This window comes from Orbicella franksi, chromosome 3 (genome assembly GCF_964199315.1).
Source record: "Orbicella franksi chromosome 3, jaOrbFran1.1, whole genome shotgun sequence".
Taxonomy (NCBI): Eukaryota; Metazoa; Cnidaria; class Anthozoa; order Scleractinia; family Merulinidae; genus Orbicella; species Orbicella franksi.
The window spans coordinates 11,457,501-11,475,457 of record NC_138147.1 but is presented as its reverse complement, the minus strand read 5'-3'; the positions used below and the strand labels follow the sequence as shown (position 1 = coordinate 11,475,457).

The 17,957-nt window shown below is 38.6% G+C and overlaps 1 protein-coding gene and 1 pseudogene across 2 annotated transcripts; both read left to right on the top strand.

Moving 5' to 3' along the window:
• Nucleotides 1-4,495: 4,495 nt before the first annotated feature.
• Nucleotides 4,496-10,854, top strand: LOC145482306 (uncharacterized; annotated as a pseudogene). The gene is made up of 11 exons (XR_014048755.1): nt 4,496-4,553; nt 5,194-5,270; nt 5,879-6,059; nt 6,556-6,661; nt 6,936-7,071; nt 7,203-7,353; nt 7,859-7,985; nt 8,750-8,822; nt 9,591-9,698; nt 10,207-10,290; nt 10,679-10,854. The product of XR_014048755.1 is annotated as an uncharacterized LOC145482306 (transcript).
• A 469-nt stretch (nt 10,855-11,323) lies between these two features.
• LOC145481252 (uncharacterized) lies at nt 11,324-12,245 on the top strand. Its single transcript, XM_081459704.1, has 2 exons — nt 11,324-11,482; nt 12,074-12,245. Exons 1-2 carry the CDS (start codon nt 11,335-11,337, stop codon nt 12,232-12,234), a joined length of 309 nt encoding a protein of 102 aa, XP_081315830.1. The 5' UTR covers nt 11,324-11,334; the 3' UTR covers nt 12,235-12,245.
• The last annotated feature ends 5,712 nt before the right edge of the window (nt 12,246-17,957 follow it).

Below are 17,957 nucleotides of genomic sequence, written 5' to 3'. Positions count from 1 at the left end.
CGCGCTGGTAGTTTTATTGTCGATAACTAAATTTTCAAGTTTTGGAAACTTGTCGTCAAACACTTGCTGCACACAATAGTTGATTGGTTTAATACAGTCGCCGGATAACATTTTATGATCAGTCTTAGGACTTCCAACTGAACGACAGCAATTTTTGCGGAAAGTCTCGGTGTTGAGGCCCTAAGACACTTATTGGTAGGCAGTAGCATGCAGTACAGTAGACTTCAGATTTCATGTTGTATGAACGCTTTCGTAAAGTGTAAGTTACACAGAAATCATTTCGAGTGAGAGGCGCCATGGCTTAATGATCAGTGATTTAAACTCTAGATCCCAAGGTCGGGCTTTGAGCCTGGTCGGATCTTTGTGTTGTGTTCCTGGGCAAGGCACTTAACTCTCACAGTACCTGTCTCCACCCAAGAGAGCCAATGGGTACTGGGGTATGGTTGGGATAACTAACAAAATGTTAGAGATAGTGATATGTGATGGACTAGCATCTGGGGCCCCTTTCTCGCAAGTCCCGGTAGCTAGTGATCCCGAAAAGCTGTTTTTTGTTTGCCGTTTTTACATCCAAGATCTAGGTATTAATAGTTTTGACATTCACACTAAAATGTCAGGAAACGAAACAGAATTGACCGGCTTTTGAGCTAAAACCCGCAGTACTATTCCTGAGATTTATATCTTAAAATTTGGCTACGGGTCCGTTAAGTTACCGGGACTTTCGAGAAACAGGCCCCTTGGTGATTTAATTAATGATTGTGGCTATAGTATCCTGTAACAGGGAGTGCTTCTACCGAAGCCTGAGTTAAATGCCCCTTTCAAAAAAGAAAACAAATAAACAAACAAACAAAAAACAAATGCGACAAAGAAAAAAAAAAGCTTAATTAAAAAGAAAAAAAGAAAATCAAAGAAGAAAAGAAATCCCACTGAGTAACATTACGCAGGGCTTGTAGGAACTCGAAGAAAAACGTCAAAACGGTAGTGGAGGTATATAGTTATTCAAGTAAGGAAAATTAGATAGTATTAAAACTGAGCCATTATGGCATGTAAGACGTACCTCCTGTAGCAAATACTGGGTATCATGATATAGTTTAAGTCTGATTAGACAACACAGAATAGAACCAGAAAGTAAAACCCGTCTCACTTGTAGCGACTCTAGAGGATTGGTATGAAATTTTCGAAATCTGGTCCATCCCAAAAGCCAATATTGAAAAGATTCGGTCTAAAGGCAATGATTTATTTTTTACCTCTTTCAGACTTTTTGAAGTTATATTCGCATTTTCGTTTATATATTTTTTTGGACTGGCTTATCGTTCAAAGCAGAAAACCCAAGAGCCTGTTCAGTTACACAATGGAATCATCCCGGTATTGGGGGCAACTTCTCTCAGTTTTACGAGTGGTATCTACAGCCTTGGTTACAATAATTAGAAAACGTCATTCTATACGCATTTTGCACCCCCCACCCCCCACCCCTTCCCCACTCCTGTACGTGCAATGATGACATAACACTTTCATCTAACACAATTTTTGTATTTTACCATTTTCCAACATTGAAAGGGAGAAATGAGGGTGCTGACACTTATTCTGAAGGTATTACGGTTATGGTTTCATGTTTTTGCTCATTTTCCAACACAATTTGTCCATGGTTGTAGATATACTGTAGAAGTTGTGAACATTTTTTGCTTTTATCCATGGCATTTCGTCCTATTAGTAAAACGGGTTTTGTTTTTACGCTCGTAGATAGATTTAGGGTTTTTTAAGTTTTGATGAAGATGTCTGTTTTATATCTCTATTTAGCATGCATAAACAAGCAAAAGCTAACGATAAAACACAACGTTTGGGTGTCTTCATGACGCCTTTGTCGACTGAGGTAATGAAAAATAAGGAATGCAAATTCTGCGAGTTATTAAAGGTGTATGTACAGGGGCGTAGCTAGGGGGGTCCTGGGGTGCCCGTGATCCCCACTTTTGTAAGCTTTCTTTAAGCAAACAACCTACAACAGGTGGTGAAAACGACATCATAATCTGGTGAATACCCTCACTTTGACAGTGTGAGCCCCCTTTGAAAAATCCTGCCTACGCCCCTTATGTATTTCTTATTTTCCAATAAGGGACCGTTCATTTTTTATGAGGGAGGGGGGGCTGGTGGGATTTCGGAAGCACCATTTAAAAATCGTATGACCCCCCCTCAGCTTACCAATTTTTGCACATGGCCCCCCCTTATAGCGGTCATTTTTTGGGATGACGCCCCCCCCAAAAAAAAAAAATTGAACAAACAATATCTAGATTTCAACTTTTTTAATATTTCTCTATTATCCCCCCACTTCACGTTATTGTGCTCACTATGAAGACAATCATTACAATCCCTATACTACAGAGAGCTGTTGTTTAAAAAACAAATCAAAAGAAAGAGAAGTCAATTTCGGATCTCCTAGTCATGGCTCGCCCTGAGCGTGTGGCATTTGGCCTCTCATTGGCATCTTCCTCATCTGAATTGATGAATGCAAGAATGACGTCACTTGAGTCATCTTCTCCCCCAGAGTCAATGGCATCACTGTCATACTCATCATTGTCACTTTCATCCGTTTCACTGCTGTCAGCACTTGCCCTGTTGTCATTTTGTGTCAATGTCCTGGCATTTCTCAGTGTTGGTTGGCCAGCTCTGAGAGGACTCTTCTGCTGCAAGCATGAATGTCTTACAATTACCTTTACTTTCTCACTCTTGCTGCTTTTCAAATGCGCAAAATTCCAAAATGTGCAATAATGGCGAAAGCGACGAGTCGTTTAAGAAAAGGTTTACAGCTGAACGATCCAGGCAGTTTGACATCTTACAAACAAAAGAAGCAATCTTTCTAAGTGCGGATGGCTGTTCAGAGAGGGCGAGTGAGTTTTTCATGCCAGGGTACCAGTTGAAGCCCAGTGATGGAAGAAAAGTGAACTTCTCCATCAAAGAGCACAGAGCAATGGTGGAAAAGTTTAATGTCATATTGAAAGATGTAAAGGAACACGATTCCACACTCTTTCAGTCCAATGGGCTTGCTTTAAAGCAGGGCGAAGAATTTACCCACAGTTTTAATGTAAAACAGATCAAATGTATAGAAGCTAAGTTAACGAAGGTCACGCAGGACATGGAAGCACTAGAAAATAAGAAGAGCAATTATAACAGCATATTCAAAGGCATACTCAAACAGCACATCAACAAAAAGAGAAGGAAAAAAGAAAACCACAGAACGTCTAATGAAAGAAAGAGGAAGCGGACTGAAAACAACGTCCAACGAGTTTATGGAATCTGTGTTGGAAACCCGCTAGGAAATGATCTTCCACAATGTCTTGTGTACCCTCCTAGAACGGCCGTCCCAGAAGAGTGTATTAAAGTTGAGGATGTTGCCACGTCGTTATTTAGAAGAGATGGGCCATACATCGCACAGCTCTTGGAAGGGAATTATTTCACCACAAACCTTGAGCAGGAAGTCAGAGATTATGTTTACACCTTCATGTTCCCTGAAGAGTACACTCTGACGGAAAGCATTGCTGCTTCTTGCAGCATTGGTGAAAGAGACTCCCATAGCATTACAAGCGGCGACGAAGAACTCGACGACAGCGAAGATGAAGATGAGTGCCAGTGAAAGTTGCATTCGAAAATAACAGTGTTTTAAAATACTTCTTTTCAGTAGCTACAAATGTTTTTTGTCGCCAAACGTTTTTTTAAAGCAGAAGGAAAGTTTGTAATAAATTTGTATCCTGCCTTCTATGTTTATTCTATAGCAATTTTTTTGATATTCAAACATTATGCCATTTTAAAGTTTTCCTAAAATATTTCACGTGACCCCCCCTTTTTCCCTTATTTTTTTGGGATGGCCCCCCCTCGAAAGCCATTTTTTTTCGCATGGCCCCCCTCCAAATCCCACCAGCCCCCCCTACCTTATAAAAAATGAACGGTCCCTAACTTGACAATGGCGTCATGAAGACACAGAAACGTTGGTTTGTATCGCTAGTTTTTAATTGTATTTTTGGTGTTAAAACACAACGAAATACTCATTTATAGTGTAGATGACAATAAAGTCAATAAAATTAATTCGTGTTATAAATGGTAAACGTTGTACTATGTATCGAGTTCACTCACTCATCCTCATCGGGCCAATGAGGACTCTTGAGGACTCTCCAGTTCAATTTACGCTAAATCAAAAGAAGCGGGAATTTTTACCTGATGAACAGTTTTCAACCCGAATTCTTATAACGCCATGCGCCATTCAAGATTTTTTTTTTCTGTCCTTAACTTTTACGACTTGAGAATGTCAAACAATTCCTATTTATACTGTATTACCCAGAAAATAATAAGCACTCGAGACCGTCCCAGATTAATATTTTGTCCCTTCACTCTACCCCTTCCCGATTTTGGGCAAAAAAGGTTCTTCATTTGCTTTCCCCTCTGACTAACCACTTTTACAACCTTTTCACTTACATTATTTTGGCGGGAAAATTCGATGAAGAAATGCGAAATGGCGACAACTTCTCCGTCCGTTAGTGAACTGACAGCATTTAGGAAGATTTCAAAAGGTAAGGACTCACCTATATGATCATATAACATCTTAGGTAAATAACGCTGAAGTAGAGCAAATATTTTTATGATTTCTATAATGTAAACCTATAAAAGCAAAAAGGTTTCTAGGTAAGCTTCTTTTTAGGTCATTTGAAGATGTCTCAAGTGCCGGTTTTTTCATTTGAAGCGCGGTCGTAGACAGACAAAAATTGCTACTGAGACAATATCAGAAAAAGATGCTTTACTGAGTTATTTCGATTGCCTCTTACGGGAACTTGAAATAAATTAACTCAAATAAATTCCACATTTTTACCGACTCAAGTGCCTCGGTTCGCCTTACTTGAAATAAGATTATTCCTCCCTGAAGCGTATCTCAGCAGTTTCGAGGCTTCTCGAATTTCTCGCTATCGACTCTCTGAAATGTCTTTAAGCGAGGTTTCAACCTCATTGGCAGTTTTTGAAGCTCATCTTGGGAGAGCTTTGGCTATTTTTATATGAGATGGTTGAATAATTATGGTTGGCAATAAATAAGTTTAAGCTTAATACCAATGGATTTGACTGTAGAAGGGATGTGAAGTCTGTTTGTGTTACTTTCAATAGGTAGAAAAACATGTAAGCTAAATTTGTCCTCAAAATCAAAATGTTACTTTCTCGCAGGAAAACGTAAAAACAAGGAAGCTAAAAAAGAACTGAAAACCTTGACAACAAAGAAAAAGTTGAAAACATTACCTAAGGTATGATATAGAAGTATAACAACAGTTATATAAACTGGGATTAAAGCAACGAGTAAATGAATAATAATAATAAGTAAATCAATTATTGAGTGGCAAGGTATTTAGAACTGCTTAGCTAATTGAGGACACTATGAATGAAGCGAATATTGTAAATAGATCTGAAAACTTGGTAAAAATCGCAACTGGCTGGAGGCTTACCAGTTGGCAATTTACAAGACGTTGAAGAACAAAATTCGGGACAACGAACGCAAGTCCATCTAGTGGCAGGGATGAGGATTTGAACCTGGCACCTCCAAAAGCGGTCCGAGTTCGAGCCCTGGCCGGGAAAATTGTGTTTTGTTCTTGTGCAAGACACGTTACTCTCTCTCAACCCACGTGTATAAATGGGTACCGCCGAATTTAATGCTAGGGGTAAACCTGCGATGGGCTAGCATCCCATACAGGGGGGAGTAGAAATACTCCCAGTCGCTTCATGCTACACAGAAGCCGGAGATAAGCGCCAGCCTGATTAGGCCCCTTGGTTCGTTTGCAGACTGTACCTTTTTTTACCTGACATGGACATTTGCCTTTATATGATAGATGTGACATAAATTTTCACTTTTCTACAGAAGAGCAATTCGTCAGAGCTTTCCTGCTCAAAGTCCTTGGTTAGCCCTGTGCCAGAAAGTTCTGTACCAGAAGCAGTGTGGGAGATCGAATACAGTGAACTAGTGCCAGATCTCTATCCTGAGCTATCAGATTCGCTGAAAATGCAAGAAAGTGACACAGAACATGATGACAGAGCAAAAGGCAATTTCTCTCTATTTCATTATTCATTCATATTTTATCTATTATATTTTATTATTCCTATAATGTTATTGGCAAGCCAGATTCTAACATTTAACCAAAGGTTAGTGTTACAATCTTAACTTGCATATTTTTCTATTTCATGCATTCAACAGGGAAATACCTTACAATGATGTTTTACTCTAAGTAGTCATGAATAATAAAAAAAATAAGTAAATAAATATGGGCACCTACAAGATCAGCCAAATAACAGCTTTCATACCCAATTATGTCCTAATACCGCAACAGTTTGTACTGATCATGCGAAATTGGGTTTTTATTATATTGACTGTTAAAACCAATACCGTATAAGCATGATTTTTTCGTAACAGAGTCCCGAGGCCATAATTTTCCGCTATGATATTCCGCATTTCCCACAGTTTCCAGTTTTTTCCACTGACCCGTCCTTTGTGAAATTGATGCAAATTCATTTTTCTTCGTATAGGATATTGTTTGTCAGTATGTGAGAGTCAAAGCGACAGTGAGGAAAATGTTCAGTGTGTTCCAACCAGTTTTGACGACAATCACTTTCCACAAGACAGTCATAACAACCCTGGCACAAGTCAGCAGGTAATGGCGTCCAGTTCTTCAGTGTGTGCATTTTTTTTTTGTTAGGTGTTGGTTTTTATGTAGCAAAATGATTTTAATAAAACATAACGAACAAACACAAATATGCTCAAAATGAAAAACAAAAACGTCAAAAAAGAACAAGCTAAAGTTTGAAGTGCTGTTTAATCTGACTTTGTTAAAGGGAACATTGCTTTCCTGGATGATGAGCTCGACAGATGTTTGCTGTTTTGGACAATTTTTAACACAGTCAACTTTTAAACCATTTCAGAGTCAAAATGATTCCCAACAATCAAATTCGAACAATCAAACCACGTTGAACAACTCAAAGAGAAAGAGAAAGCTTGCAAAACCTAAAAAGATCAGGAAGGGAAATGACGCCGACAATGTACAAGATACAACGAGAGAGGTTTGGGCGCACAGACTCTTTTTTTTTTTTTTTCTTTCACTTTCACTTTCACTTTTTCTTTTTAATTATCTACCTTTGCCAAATAGCGCATTGCGCTTTCTCAGAGTGATTTTGTATGGGTGGTATTGCAGAATTCTAAGAAGTTTGGTCAGGCTCAAGACACAGAAAAACAAGGAACGTGGGCCCAGTGTAGTATCCCCAGTTGTGGAAAATGGAGATTCCTTCGAAATGACGTCGATCCACAGGAGTTACCTGAAAGATGGGTCTGTTCAATGAACGAAAGTAAGGCACTGTTCTCACTGTAAATCTCCAGTAGAATAAAAAAAGAACATCAATAGCCGGATACACCCTGGGCCGCAGCCAGAAAGAAAATATGACTGAGGCAATGCCCATGAAACAATAGACCAATTCCGATGTATTAAAATTCATCCTATCATAACAGACCTCAGAACGAGGCTCGGGGGAATAAACCCCGCAAAGTCTTAAGGTTGAATTTTAATATAACGAAATTGGTCTATTATGACTGAGTGAGGCAATGCCTAATGTATGGTTAAATTCTCTTCCTAGTTATTTAGGATGTCAATGATCACTATAAACAGCAAAAACGAAAAAAAAAATATATGACCAGCTACAGCGTGACACCAGCGGATACACATAACATCTATTCCAATAATGGGTCAAACGCACAGAGTGTGGGTCTATTCGTGTGATTCGTCGTTACCAGTACACTGATTTTTTTTTTTTTCCGTCCAAATAATGATTATTGCTTTGTTATTATTTTGTCCAGATGATGATTACAATACATGTAGTGTTTCACAAGAGACATTCGATAGCCAAGAAGGTAACTTAGGCGTGATGTACACACCTTACCCAAGTGGGGCAGTTGTGTGGGCAAAGATGGTCGGCTACCCGTGGTGAGTTTCCGTTACCTATAGGAACGATACTAGTTACACTTTTTAGGCCGTTTCTGACTGGCAAATAATCTCTCCTTAGTTTTCTCATGGGTGTGGACGCGGAGGTACACGGGTTGGTTAGGATGATGGACTTGATATGAAAACAAAATCATCCGGAACTCTTACCCCTTTAACTGAAATTGTAGCACATGCATGATAAATCACGACGGCAGAGGAAACAAGAAAGTCGCCAAAGAAAGATTAAATGAATAGAACGACGGATGTGCCCTTGATGCTATACATATTTAAGCACATTTCAAAGGGAATGGCCAACCCCGGCTTCGGCTTTTTGGAGGACGCGGGTCACGATAGCGAATTTTCCATAGGCGTTTCCTAGGACAACATATACTCTTTTATTTCCTTTCATTGTTTGCCAATATTTCAATTTTAATTTTTTTTTTTTTTAAAGAGAACCTTATAACACTATTAGGGAAAATTTTTAGGTAGAGTCAATACAGTGTCCCCAATTAGCCCACATGGGCTAAATACATCGACACTTTAATAAAGTTCTTACTTACTTATTTCAATCTATTTGGGCTTGAACGCTGGACTTCATAGTTAGCCAGAGGGTAGTTGTGGTATCACGGACAAACTGAATTCGATTAGTAGAGATTCACGCCGTTGTAGTTATTGTAACTCCTCATATATGCTAGTCAGCTTTCCGCCAGTTGAGGTACTTCTGATGACTCACTGACAATTCAGCTGCACTTGTTGTCTACCAACAGGTGGCCAGCAATGATGGAGAATGACCCAGATTATGGTTATTATTGTGAAACTGGTGAAGATAATGTCACTCCGGTAAAATAATACATAACAACAGTAACGTGTAGTTTTTAAGTGTGTAAATCAGATTGAATTAATATCATCCTGTTTCCAATGACTCTGTAGCGCAACAATTTCTTTAGCTTTGCCCAAGAGATGATAATCTCTTGCTTTACCTCAATAATTTTTTGATCTAGTCGGTAATATCTATCATAAAATTATACACTGAATAGATATTCAGGCTTTGTTATCGTCACGGGTTATATTTATGCTATTCACTGGGTAGAAAGATTGAGATATGAACTTCGGTTTGTGTAAAGGCAATGTAGTGTTACCAGTGTATTTGAGGAGGTTTTCCGTTGATGTACGTTCGCTAGAAAATTACTTTGTTATCGTCATATCTATATAATAATAATAATAATAATAATAATAATAATAATAATAATGGCATTTCGGGCAGTATATCCACAGGGTGGCTCTTCGCCTGCCCGATGCTAACTAAATTTACAATTAAAAGATATCTAAGAATTTTAAGAATTTATATCTATATGTAAACGAGATAAAATTGTGTTTTAAGATATGCTAAAATAAATAAATGAATAAATAAATAATTAAAATTATGCCAGGTGTTCTAAAGCTCTCTTTAAAATGATGTTTTTGGTGTCTATTTGGTGTATATAGGTATATACTTTATTTTTCTGTGAGTCGCTAGACTGTGTTGGACTTTTCCTTCCCTAAGTGTCAATACGAGTTTCCCTCACATGACGCACAGTGCTTGATATGAGGCTAGTTTATGTATTTCAGATCTCGTACCACGTGGTGTTTTTCGATAAACAAGTATCGAGAGCTTGGGTCAACGCTGCTTGCATTCGTAACTTTTCTTGTGATGATGACCCTGACGATATGGGAAAGGTTTGTTGACACGTGATACGCTATTTTAAACTTAAACCTTGATCTGTAATCTATGCGTTCACTGATTCAGATTAGACTTTCCGCTCCAGCCAACGATCACTTTTCACCGGTAATGGCGATATTCAAAGTAAAAGAAATATTGGGACACACTGGTTTACTGATGTTATCTTACCGGTAAACAATTCGGGTAAAAAGATTTGGTTAGTTTCAGTCAGAAATTTACTCTTATCAAACCCATACTTAGCCATTTACTTCACACAAACTGATCTTAACTTTACTACACCATCTCTGGCGTTTGTAGGACAAGTTATTGATTGTAATGAACACAGAATATACCGAAGTTCTTTTACTTTCTCAAACAGAGTGATTGTGATTATAGATAGTATTTTATGCTCGTTTTTCACTAGCTCGTTTTGTTTCCTTGCATTTTTGATTGTGTGGAATTTTAAGCAATCTCCAAGACACTGAAATTCGAACAGCGCATCTCATCTATTCTGGATCCTTTCAGATTACCGTTAGAGGAAAGAACTACAGGAGACAGCTCACAACAGCTACTTTGGCAGCTCGGAGTGCAGCGTAATTGCCTCTTCAGGTCAGAAGCGGGCTTAATCACATGCAGTTCAGTCTTGGGACAGGAAAGAGATCGCTTTCTGTTCTTATTTAGACAGTTTTTACCTCCATGTTCTTCTAGTTTCAATGGCAAGACGATGTCGAACCACAAGTTTCCTTTTGTTACAGCTTTCGTTTCATACTACTAATAATAAGAAGTTTAATAAAACTCTCTGGAAGTCTTAGACTGAATTAACGAGCTAGGTTTACGAGAAATAATATTAAATAAATCTAGCTAATCTAATAATACTACAAATCTATATATTGTACTCATCATTTTGCTCCTCAATTGAAGGACATTGGGTCATTTCCTGATCTCCGGAGATACAAACAGAGAAAACAACTAACTTTTTAATCTTTTCTGTCAGCAGACTCGATTATCAGAATATGGCTTTGCAGCACGCTACGAAGGGACTATTGATGACAAGGCTAAGGAGAAGGAGCGCTTAGCTAACTTGAAAGTAGAGGAACTCATTGATTCAGGTGAGAAGAATGGTTAACTCAGTTTAACCCAGTTCTCTAAGCCCGCTTCCAGAAATCGATATGTATTCACGTCAGCATTTATAAAACACTACCAAGATGCGCATGCGGGAGGACTTCAATTTGTACCGTGACTGACACCTGATTGTGCTGCAGGTGTTTAAAGTCAATTTCCAACAAATTTTGACGAAAAAATAAACGGAGTCAGATAATATTGATCAACCAATAAATACTTTATTTAAACACGTTACGCCTAAGAGCTAAGTAAGCTTGATCAAATACGAACGTGCATGCAAAAAATATCAGTGTTTTCATTTAAACGTGATCAGCATCGTGACTGATGCTGGGCGACACCTACCTTTATCTTGACTAACTATTCAGTTGTTTTTTTTTTACGTATCATCTTGCCCGAGAGGTATTGATAGCAGTGGTAATTTGAGAAACTAAGGCTAAAATGCCTAAACTATTAAAGCCTAACTTTGTTAGCCCCACGCTTGTAAAGCCTGGTAACAATCATAATGTTCTCAAAGAAGCGCGTGAAGAAAAGATGCCCAAAAGTGTCGCATGCTCAGATGCTTTCGAGCAGCAGATTGTTCCCAAGAAAAAACTGTCACTGAAAAGAAAAGCACAGTGCAAGGATCAGTTATCTACAGGTAGCGCATCAAAGAAGGCAAAGGAAGCAACATCCTGCCAGGGTAAGGGTTTGTGAATAGTATTCAACGGTTTTGTTGTCCGCTTAAATAATTAAAGTTGTGGCTAGTATAAACTACGAGATTTTTCCTTAGTTTAGTAGGTGTGTGATGGATATACATTTAGCGGCCACTTTAAAGCTCGTTGCTGTCGTTTAGGCAAGTAGAAAAGAGCATTGATCTATTCAACTCAATATAATTGGCTCTCTTTATCCAGCTTTATTTTTGTTTTCGGTAATAAAACGAAATCAGAGAAAGATAGCTCATGGAGAGTGACGTAATATTTTCAAGGCTTAAAATTTGGAGTGAAATGTCGTTATCTAAAGGTTACGAATCAACTAAAATACGTAACATTATCACAATCACTTACCTCGGACCTTTCGCGCACGGAACTTATTCTGAAAGTTTTGTGTAGCCCACGTGATCCCAGTAAAGGCCAGTAAAGTGTCTATAGTAAAGATCTGATTTTCTCCTCAAGATTCCTATGTTAAGATATTTTCGCCGCCCAATACCCCATCCAGTTATGCTTTTCCCACTTTCTACCTACTTACACGAATGTTTAAACGAAACCTGTCATTTTGTTCTATCCTTTCTTAGAGGATCTTCAGGCTGAAATTGACGAAATTGATGAGGACATCGCAAGTATACGGAAAGAACTACGAGTGCCGGATACTAGCGATACAAGTTTACCTGAGGAGATGATCACCTCTTCAGTCGCAGAACAACAAATCAGTTTGTCAGATTCACCTGAATTTTGAGCCGGACACTTAGCATGCAGATTAGTATAATTATATTTAAACGTAGCTTTTCGCTCTAAAAGTGGCTTATTGTTAAAGTCGATGTACATTGCATGTTCTCTTCAATGGCATTTTGTAAACAAATATGATGATTATAATACCCTTTGGATTTTGCAGACTTTGCTTAGTTTTGAGATGCCCTTGAGACAACTTTTATACTTTCAGTATTTATTAAGGGACCGGTTAATCAGTCACATAGTGAAGGTCGAAATTTATACTTTTTAACTCATATTTTAAAAACACTACAATAGAACACTAAATCATGCGGCAAATCCGGCGTGACATATTAGCTCATGTTGAGCCTATTTTACCTAGCTTTGCCTTAGTTTATGAAAAGATTATTAAATTAAAATTTTATGCCTCCACGAAACAGAGCACACAGGAATATGACACCGAAAATCCTCGAATTAGCGCCCGGGGTGCTTATCTCAAATTTAAGAGAAGACGGGGGTGCTTATTGGAGGGAGGCGCTTAATCGAGGGGGTAGGGGGCCGCTTATTTAATTTTTCCCAAATCGTGGCCTGACATGATCATTTTTTAAATACATCATCTGCACGTAAATAAGAACATAAACTGTTTATCGACATAAAAAGCTGATCCTAAAGTTTAGATCGCCGCACAGTTAGTACTTGTAATTTTTTTTTTCTAAACTTGACGTGTACACAAACTGAAACAAAAAATTGTAGGATACAAATTAGAAAAAAAGAACTGATGTTTCCTCTATTATAAGGATGTCAATTACTAATGACTGTGTAAAAAGGGCTGGACGAAAGTGAAACTACACATCCTTTGTTGTCTAATTACTCGTCCACAAAATGGGGGGAGGGGAGGGGGGTACTTATTTTAAATTTTGGCTGATAGGAGGGGCGCTCATAAGAAGGAGGCGCTTATTCCAGGGGGGGAGGAGGGCGCTAATTAGAGGAGTTACGGTATCACCAACTGCGTCTGTTGTCTGAGTCTGAATAGCGCGGCGCACTAATCAGTTGCCAATCGTAGCAGACTATTATTTAGACACGAGTGTTTCACTGGAAAATAATACTTACTTATCCCCTTAGCGCCCTTGAGGACTTCTGAGGCCAGTCAAAAATACACCACTCCTAAAATTTATACGAAACTACTTCCGGAGGGCGCTAATTAGAGGAGTTACGGTATCACCAACTGCGTCTGTTGTCTGAGTCTGAATAGCGCGGCGCACTAATCAGTTGCCAATCGTAGCAGACTATTATTTAGACACGAGTGTTTCACTGGAAAATAATACTTACTTATCCCCTTAGCGCCCTTGAGGACTTCTGAGGCCAGTCAAAAATACACCACTCCTAAAATTTATACGAAACTACTTCCGGAGGGCGCTAATTAGAGGAGTTACGGTATCACCAACTGCGTCTGTTGTCTGAGTCTGAATAGCGCGGCGCACTAATCAGTTGCCAATCGTAGCAGACTATTATTTAGACACGAGTGTTTCACTGGAAAATACTACTTACTTATCCCCTTAGCGCCCTTGAGGACTTCTGAGGCCAGTCAAAAATACACCACTCCTAAAATTTATACGAAACTACTTCCGGGGTATTTTCCTTATCCTCACAAGTGTGAATATTGATGACGTCATTTCTTGCTTTTTTCACGGTTGTTTTGTGCAAACAGTCAATTTGTCTGTATAATAAAAAGAAAATTACACTGTGGCTTGAAGATATAAATTTTATTTTCGAGTGGTAAAAATCTTTTACCAGCAAGTGCAACGAGTAAGAATACTGTTTTTGCCACTTGAAAATAAAATCAATATCTATCTTCGCACCGACGTGTAATATCTTCTTTGAGCTTCTTTGTATCCATGCATTATTTTGATGGAAGAAGAAGAAATGAAGAGAGCAGAAGAAATGAGGAAAACTGTCGTTAGGAAAAGCGGCTGACATACTTGGCTATTAGCTATAAATTGCCGTGAAATAGACCCTTCCAACTCAGTATAGTAATTATTCATACAAATAGGCCAACACCATGTTAGCTCTGAGGTTTAGTTAGGGGAATAAAACAAAAGAAATCACATCGAGGTTGAAGGATGGATAATTAATGTATTTGTTTTATTTCCCTAAGCCTCGGAGCCAGCGAAACAATCGCCCAAAATCCCTTGAGGAAGATCACACCTGACAACAAGTTGCTAAGGACGCTGAAAAAGAAACTCGTTAATACGATATATTTTGCCAAAAGTGTTCAGGCATGAAGCGGTGGCGAAATTGGTAGACGTGCAGAATGAAGGTCTGTGGGGGTAACCCTGTGCGGGTTCAAGTCCCGTTCGCTGAGTGCAAATTTTTTCTTTTTTTTTTTCTTCTTATTATTATTTTGTTGTTATTATTATTATTATTATTATTATTATTATTATTATTATTATTATTATTATTATTATTATTATTATTTCCACATTTTTATTTCCATTATTAAATACAAAGTACAGCGCTATTATTAAGTGTAGGCCCGGTACAAACGCCGCTCCACTCATGTGCCGAACCAAACTTGATTAAGTTCGACTTTAGAGCGACTTTGGAGCGACGGCTGCTTCAGACGGCGTACTTGCATCGAACTTCATTCGGGAAGCCGGTGGTAACAATTTTCGACGAGAAAATACGCGTTCTGAATTCAAGAACTCTGTCCAAATAGATAAGCTGTGACTAACATTTCGCTGTTATAGCTGTTATATAGTTTGTGATTTTTACCTGATGAATTGTGATATTAGCGTTGTTTAGTTGTTAGGTTCTCATTAGTTATTAGGTGGAATACCTGTAAACTAGCTCTCAAGCTAAGCGTATATCCACGTTAAATAAAGCATTCATTCATTCATTCATAGCAATATTTAGGGAAGCAAATTCAAACTCAAGGTTCAGTGTTTGTATTTAGACAGGTTTTATCCCGGTTAATTCGACTTGTTAAAGGGAAATCGCATAACCTGGGCTATCATCACGAAGAAAAAGCAAAAAATGAATTTGCGCGAAAGAAACTCGCTTGTACAGTCCACCATACCCCGTGACCAGCCCGGGAAAACTCAGTTTCAGCTTAACCTACCCAGCAAATCTCGGCTCTAAAACCGCACTCTTTTGAGCCAGGATGCTCTCTCGGCACAAACCTTGGGGAAGAGTAATTGATTCCTGTCGGTTTCTGTCTGGGATTTAGTAAGGCCCAGTTCAGACGCCGAACTTTTCATGAGCCGAACTTAATTCGAATTTGGACCGACCCAAATTACCAAAAGTACACCTGTTGATTCAGACGTTGAACTTAATTCGCGGAACTTTATTTAGTTTAAACCAAATCACATCGAAATGACAGCGATTTTCAGGCAAAGTGAAAACTGCTTGTAAAATACGTTATGATAATTTATGCATTAGGTTCGGCTCATGAAAAGTTCGACGTCTGAATCAAAGCCGTTCCAAAGCCAAAATTCCCGGCTGAGCTAGGCGGGAAGAACGGCTGGGCCGTTCCAAATTCAAATAGCCGTTCTTAATTGATTCAAACGCCGAACTTTTCATGCACTTAATTCAATGTATTTGGTTCGGCTCATGAAAAGTTCTGCGTCCGAGCTGGGCCTAAGGGACATTTCTTAAACTCATTCGGTCTGGCTGCACAGCAATGCATGACGGGATAACGTCACTTTTTTGGCCCAGTCCAGGGACGGGGCACAAGACTCCTGAAATTTGCGTATCTGGACCATCCGCCAAAAAGTGACGTCACATCCGGTTTAAACTGCGCCGCGCAGCTCGTTTCACAAAGAGAAAAAACGGCGTTTCGATTGGGGAAGTTTTTCCTCTATTTGCAAACCATCAGGTTCGTGTCCTTTCATACTGAGGATAGAAAGATGTTGTAGGCACATTTCTTCGACTTTTTAAGCAGAACTTTCGGCAAAAGAAAACAGTTTAGTATTGTTTTGAAGGAAAATAACGGAGAGCCTTCTGTCATCGAATGGCGGATTTTACACATTTGCAAAACTGGGGTTGTTCCGACTTTTGGTTCTTATTGTTCGTGATTCGGTGATAACACTAAGTGCAATAGCCTATAATGTTAACAACAACCTGGATGAAGTATTGCTGGCCATAGTTTGCACTGTGTATTATGGGAACATGTTTAACAGGAGCTGGTTTTTTCTAAAAGTGAACACAGTTGAAGCTCTGTATCCACGTGCGTGTGGTGGAAATCGTCTACTCAAGGTTAGTATCCTATTTCCGTATCTCTTGTTGAATACTTTTTTCTCTGTAAGAAATAATCTATGTTGAGAGCTAGGGTTCATTGTAAATGCGTACTTTGGGGATATCAGATTTCCCCGAAAAGATCAGCAAAGGGATGAAGCAGTCCAGATGAGTAGAACTTTCCTTCAGTCATCCAGTGGTTAATTGTACATTCCTCTATACTGTCTCAACTACAATGTCGGCCTGGGGATCAACTTCTTTGGGCAGTTCAAAAAGAGGGGGTTGGCCTGTTTAGGGTTAGCTCCCAATGGTATGGTATATCCTTACCTCTTAACTTAACCCCCACTTTTGACAGGTACCCACTTCTACTGTGACCCGGAGCAGGGGGGTTAAGGTTACTCCCTTATATGCACTATATAGGTATGTGTGGCCCCAAAGGGTAGGGTTTTTCAGCTGTTTTGGTCATAAATAGGGTCTCGATTTTGGCCACTTTGGTCTTAAATAGGGTATGAGGTTTGTACTCTACTGTAGTCTTGAATTGGGTAATGTTGTTTACAAGAAACTACTTTTTCATCATTATTGATAAGACCATAAACAAAAGGGCTTCAAAACTTATGTTCAGGGCAACTGTGTCAGTGGCAACGGTTGTAACTAGGTTGTAAAATTTTTGGTCCAGGCATACCTGCGAAATAAATTCCCAGTAGTCTGGGAATTCCTAGGAATTCCTAGGAATTCCTAGAAATTCCAAGTTATTCCAAGACATGCAAATTATGCTTTATCCAAGACCTTGGAATTTCTGGGAATATTTGGGAATAGTGGAAGTATGACTGGGAATTATTGGGAATTCCTAGGAATTCCAAGTTATTCCAAGCCATGCAAATCATGCTTAATCCAAGACCTTGGAATTTCTGGGAATATTTGGGAATAGTGAAAAGTATGACTGGGAATTATTGGGAATTCCTAGGAACTCCTATTATTTCCCAGACTGTTTTAAAAAATGTGTTTGGAATATCTAGGAATTTTTGGGAACAGCTAAAACACATGAAATATTGTGTTTGAAATTTCTACAAATTTCCCAAAATGTCAAAATTAAAGATGAACTCAGTGCATGAATCAGTTTCTGTGAATTAGTAAAAATCAACAGGATCATTTCACTGGAGTTCCATACCTTTTTATTTTTGTCAAGCTCCAAGGTAATTATTTCCAAACAAATGTTACTACATTAATTCCAGTTTAAGTCTGACAACTCAACATAAAACTATAGCACTCATAACATTGCTTGTTAGATTCAACCTGATTTGTTAGTGTATATGTGCCCATATGGACCCTTAAATCAAACACCCAGAGTTTAACTGATAGAAAAATGGATGCTCTCAGATTTGATAAATAGATTAAGCAAAAAATTCCTGTCAGCATAAATGTATATATATTATTTACAATTTCAATAAAACCAAAAGTATATATATGCATGTATATATTTAATATAATTGTAGATTCACACACATACCCATCACAGCC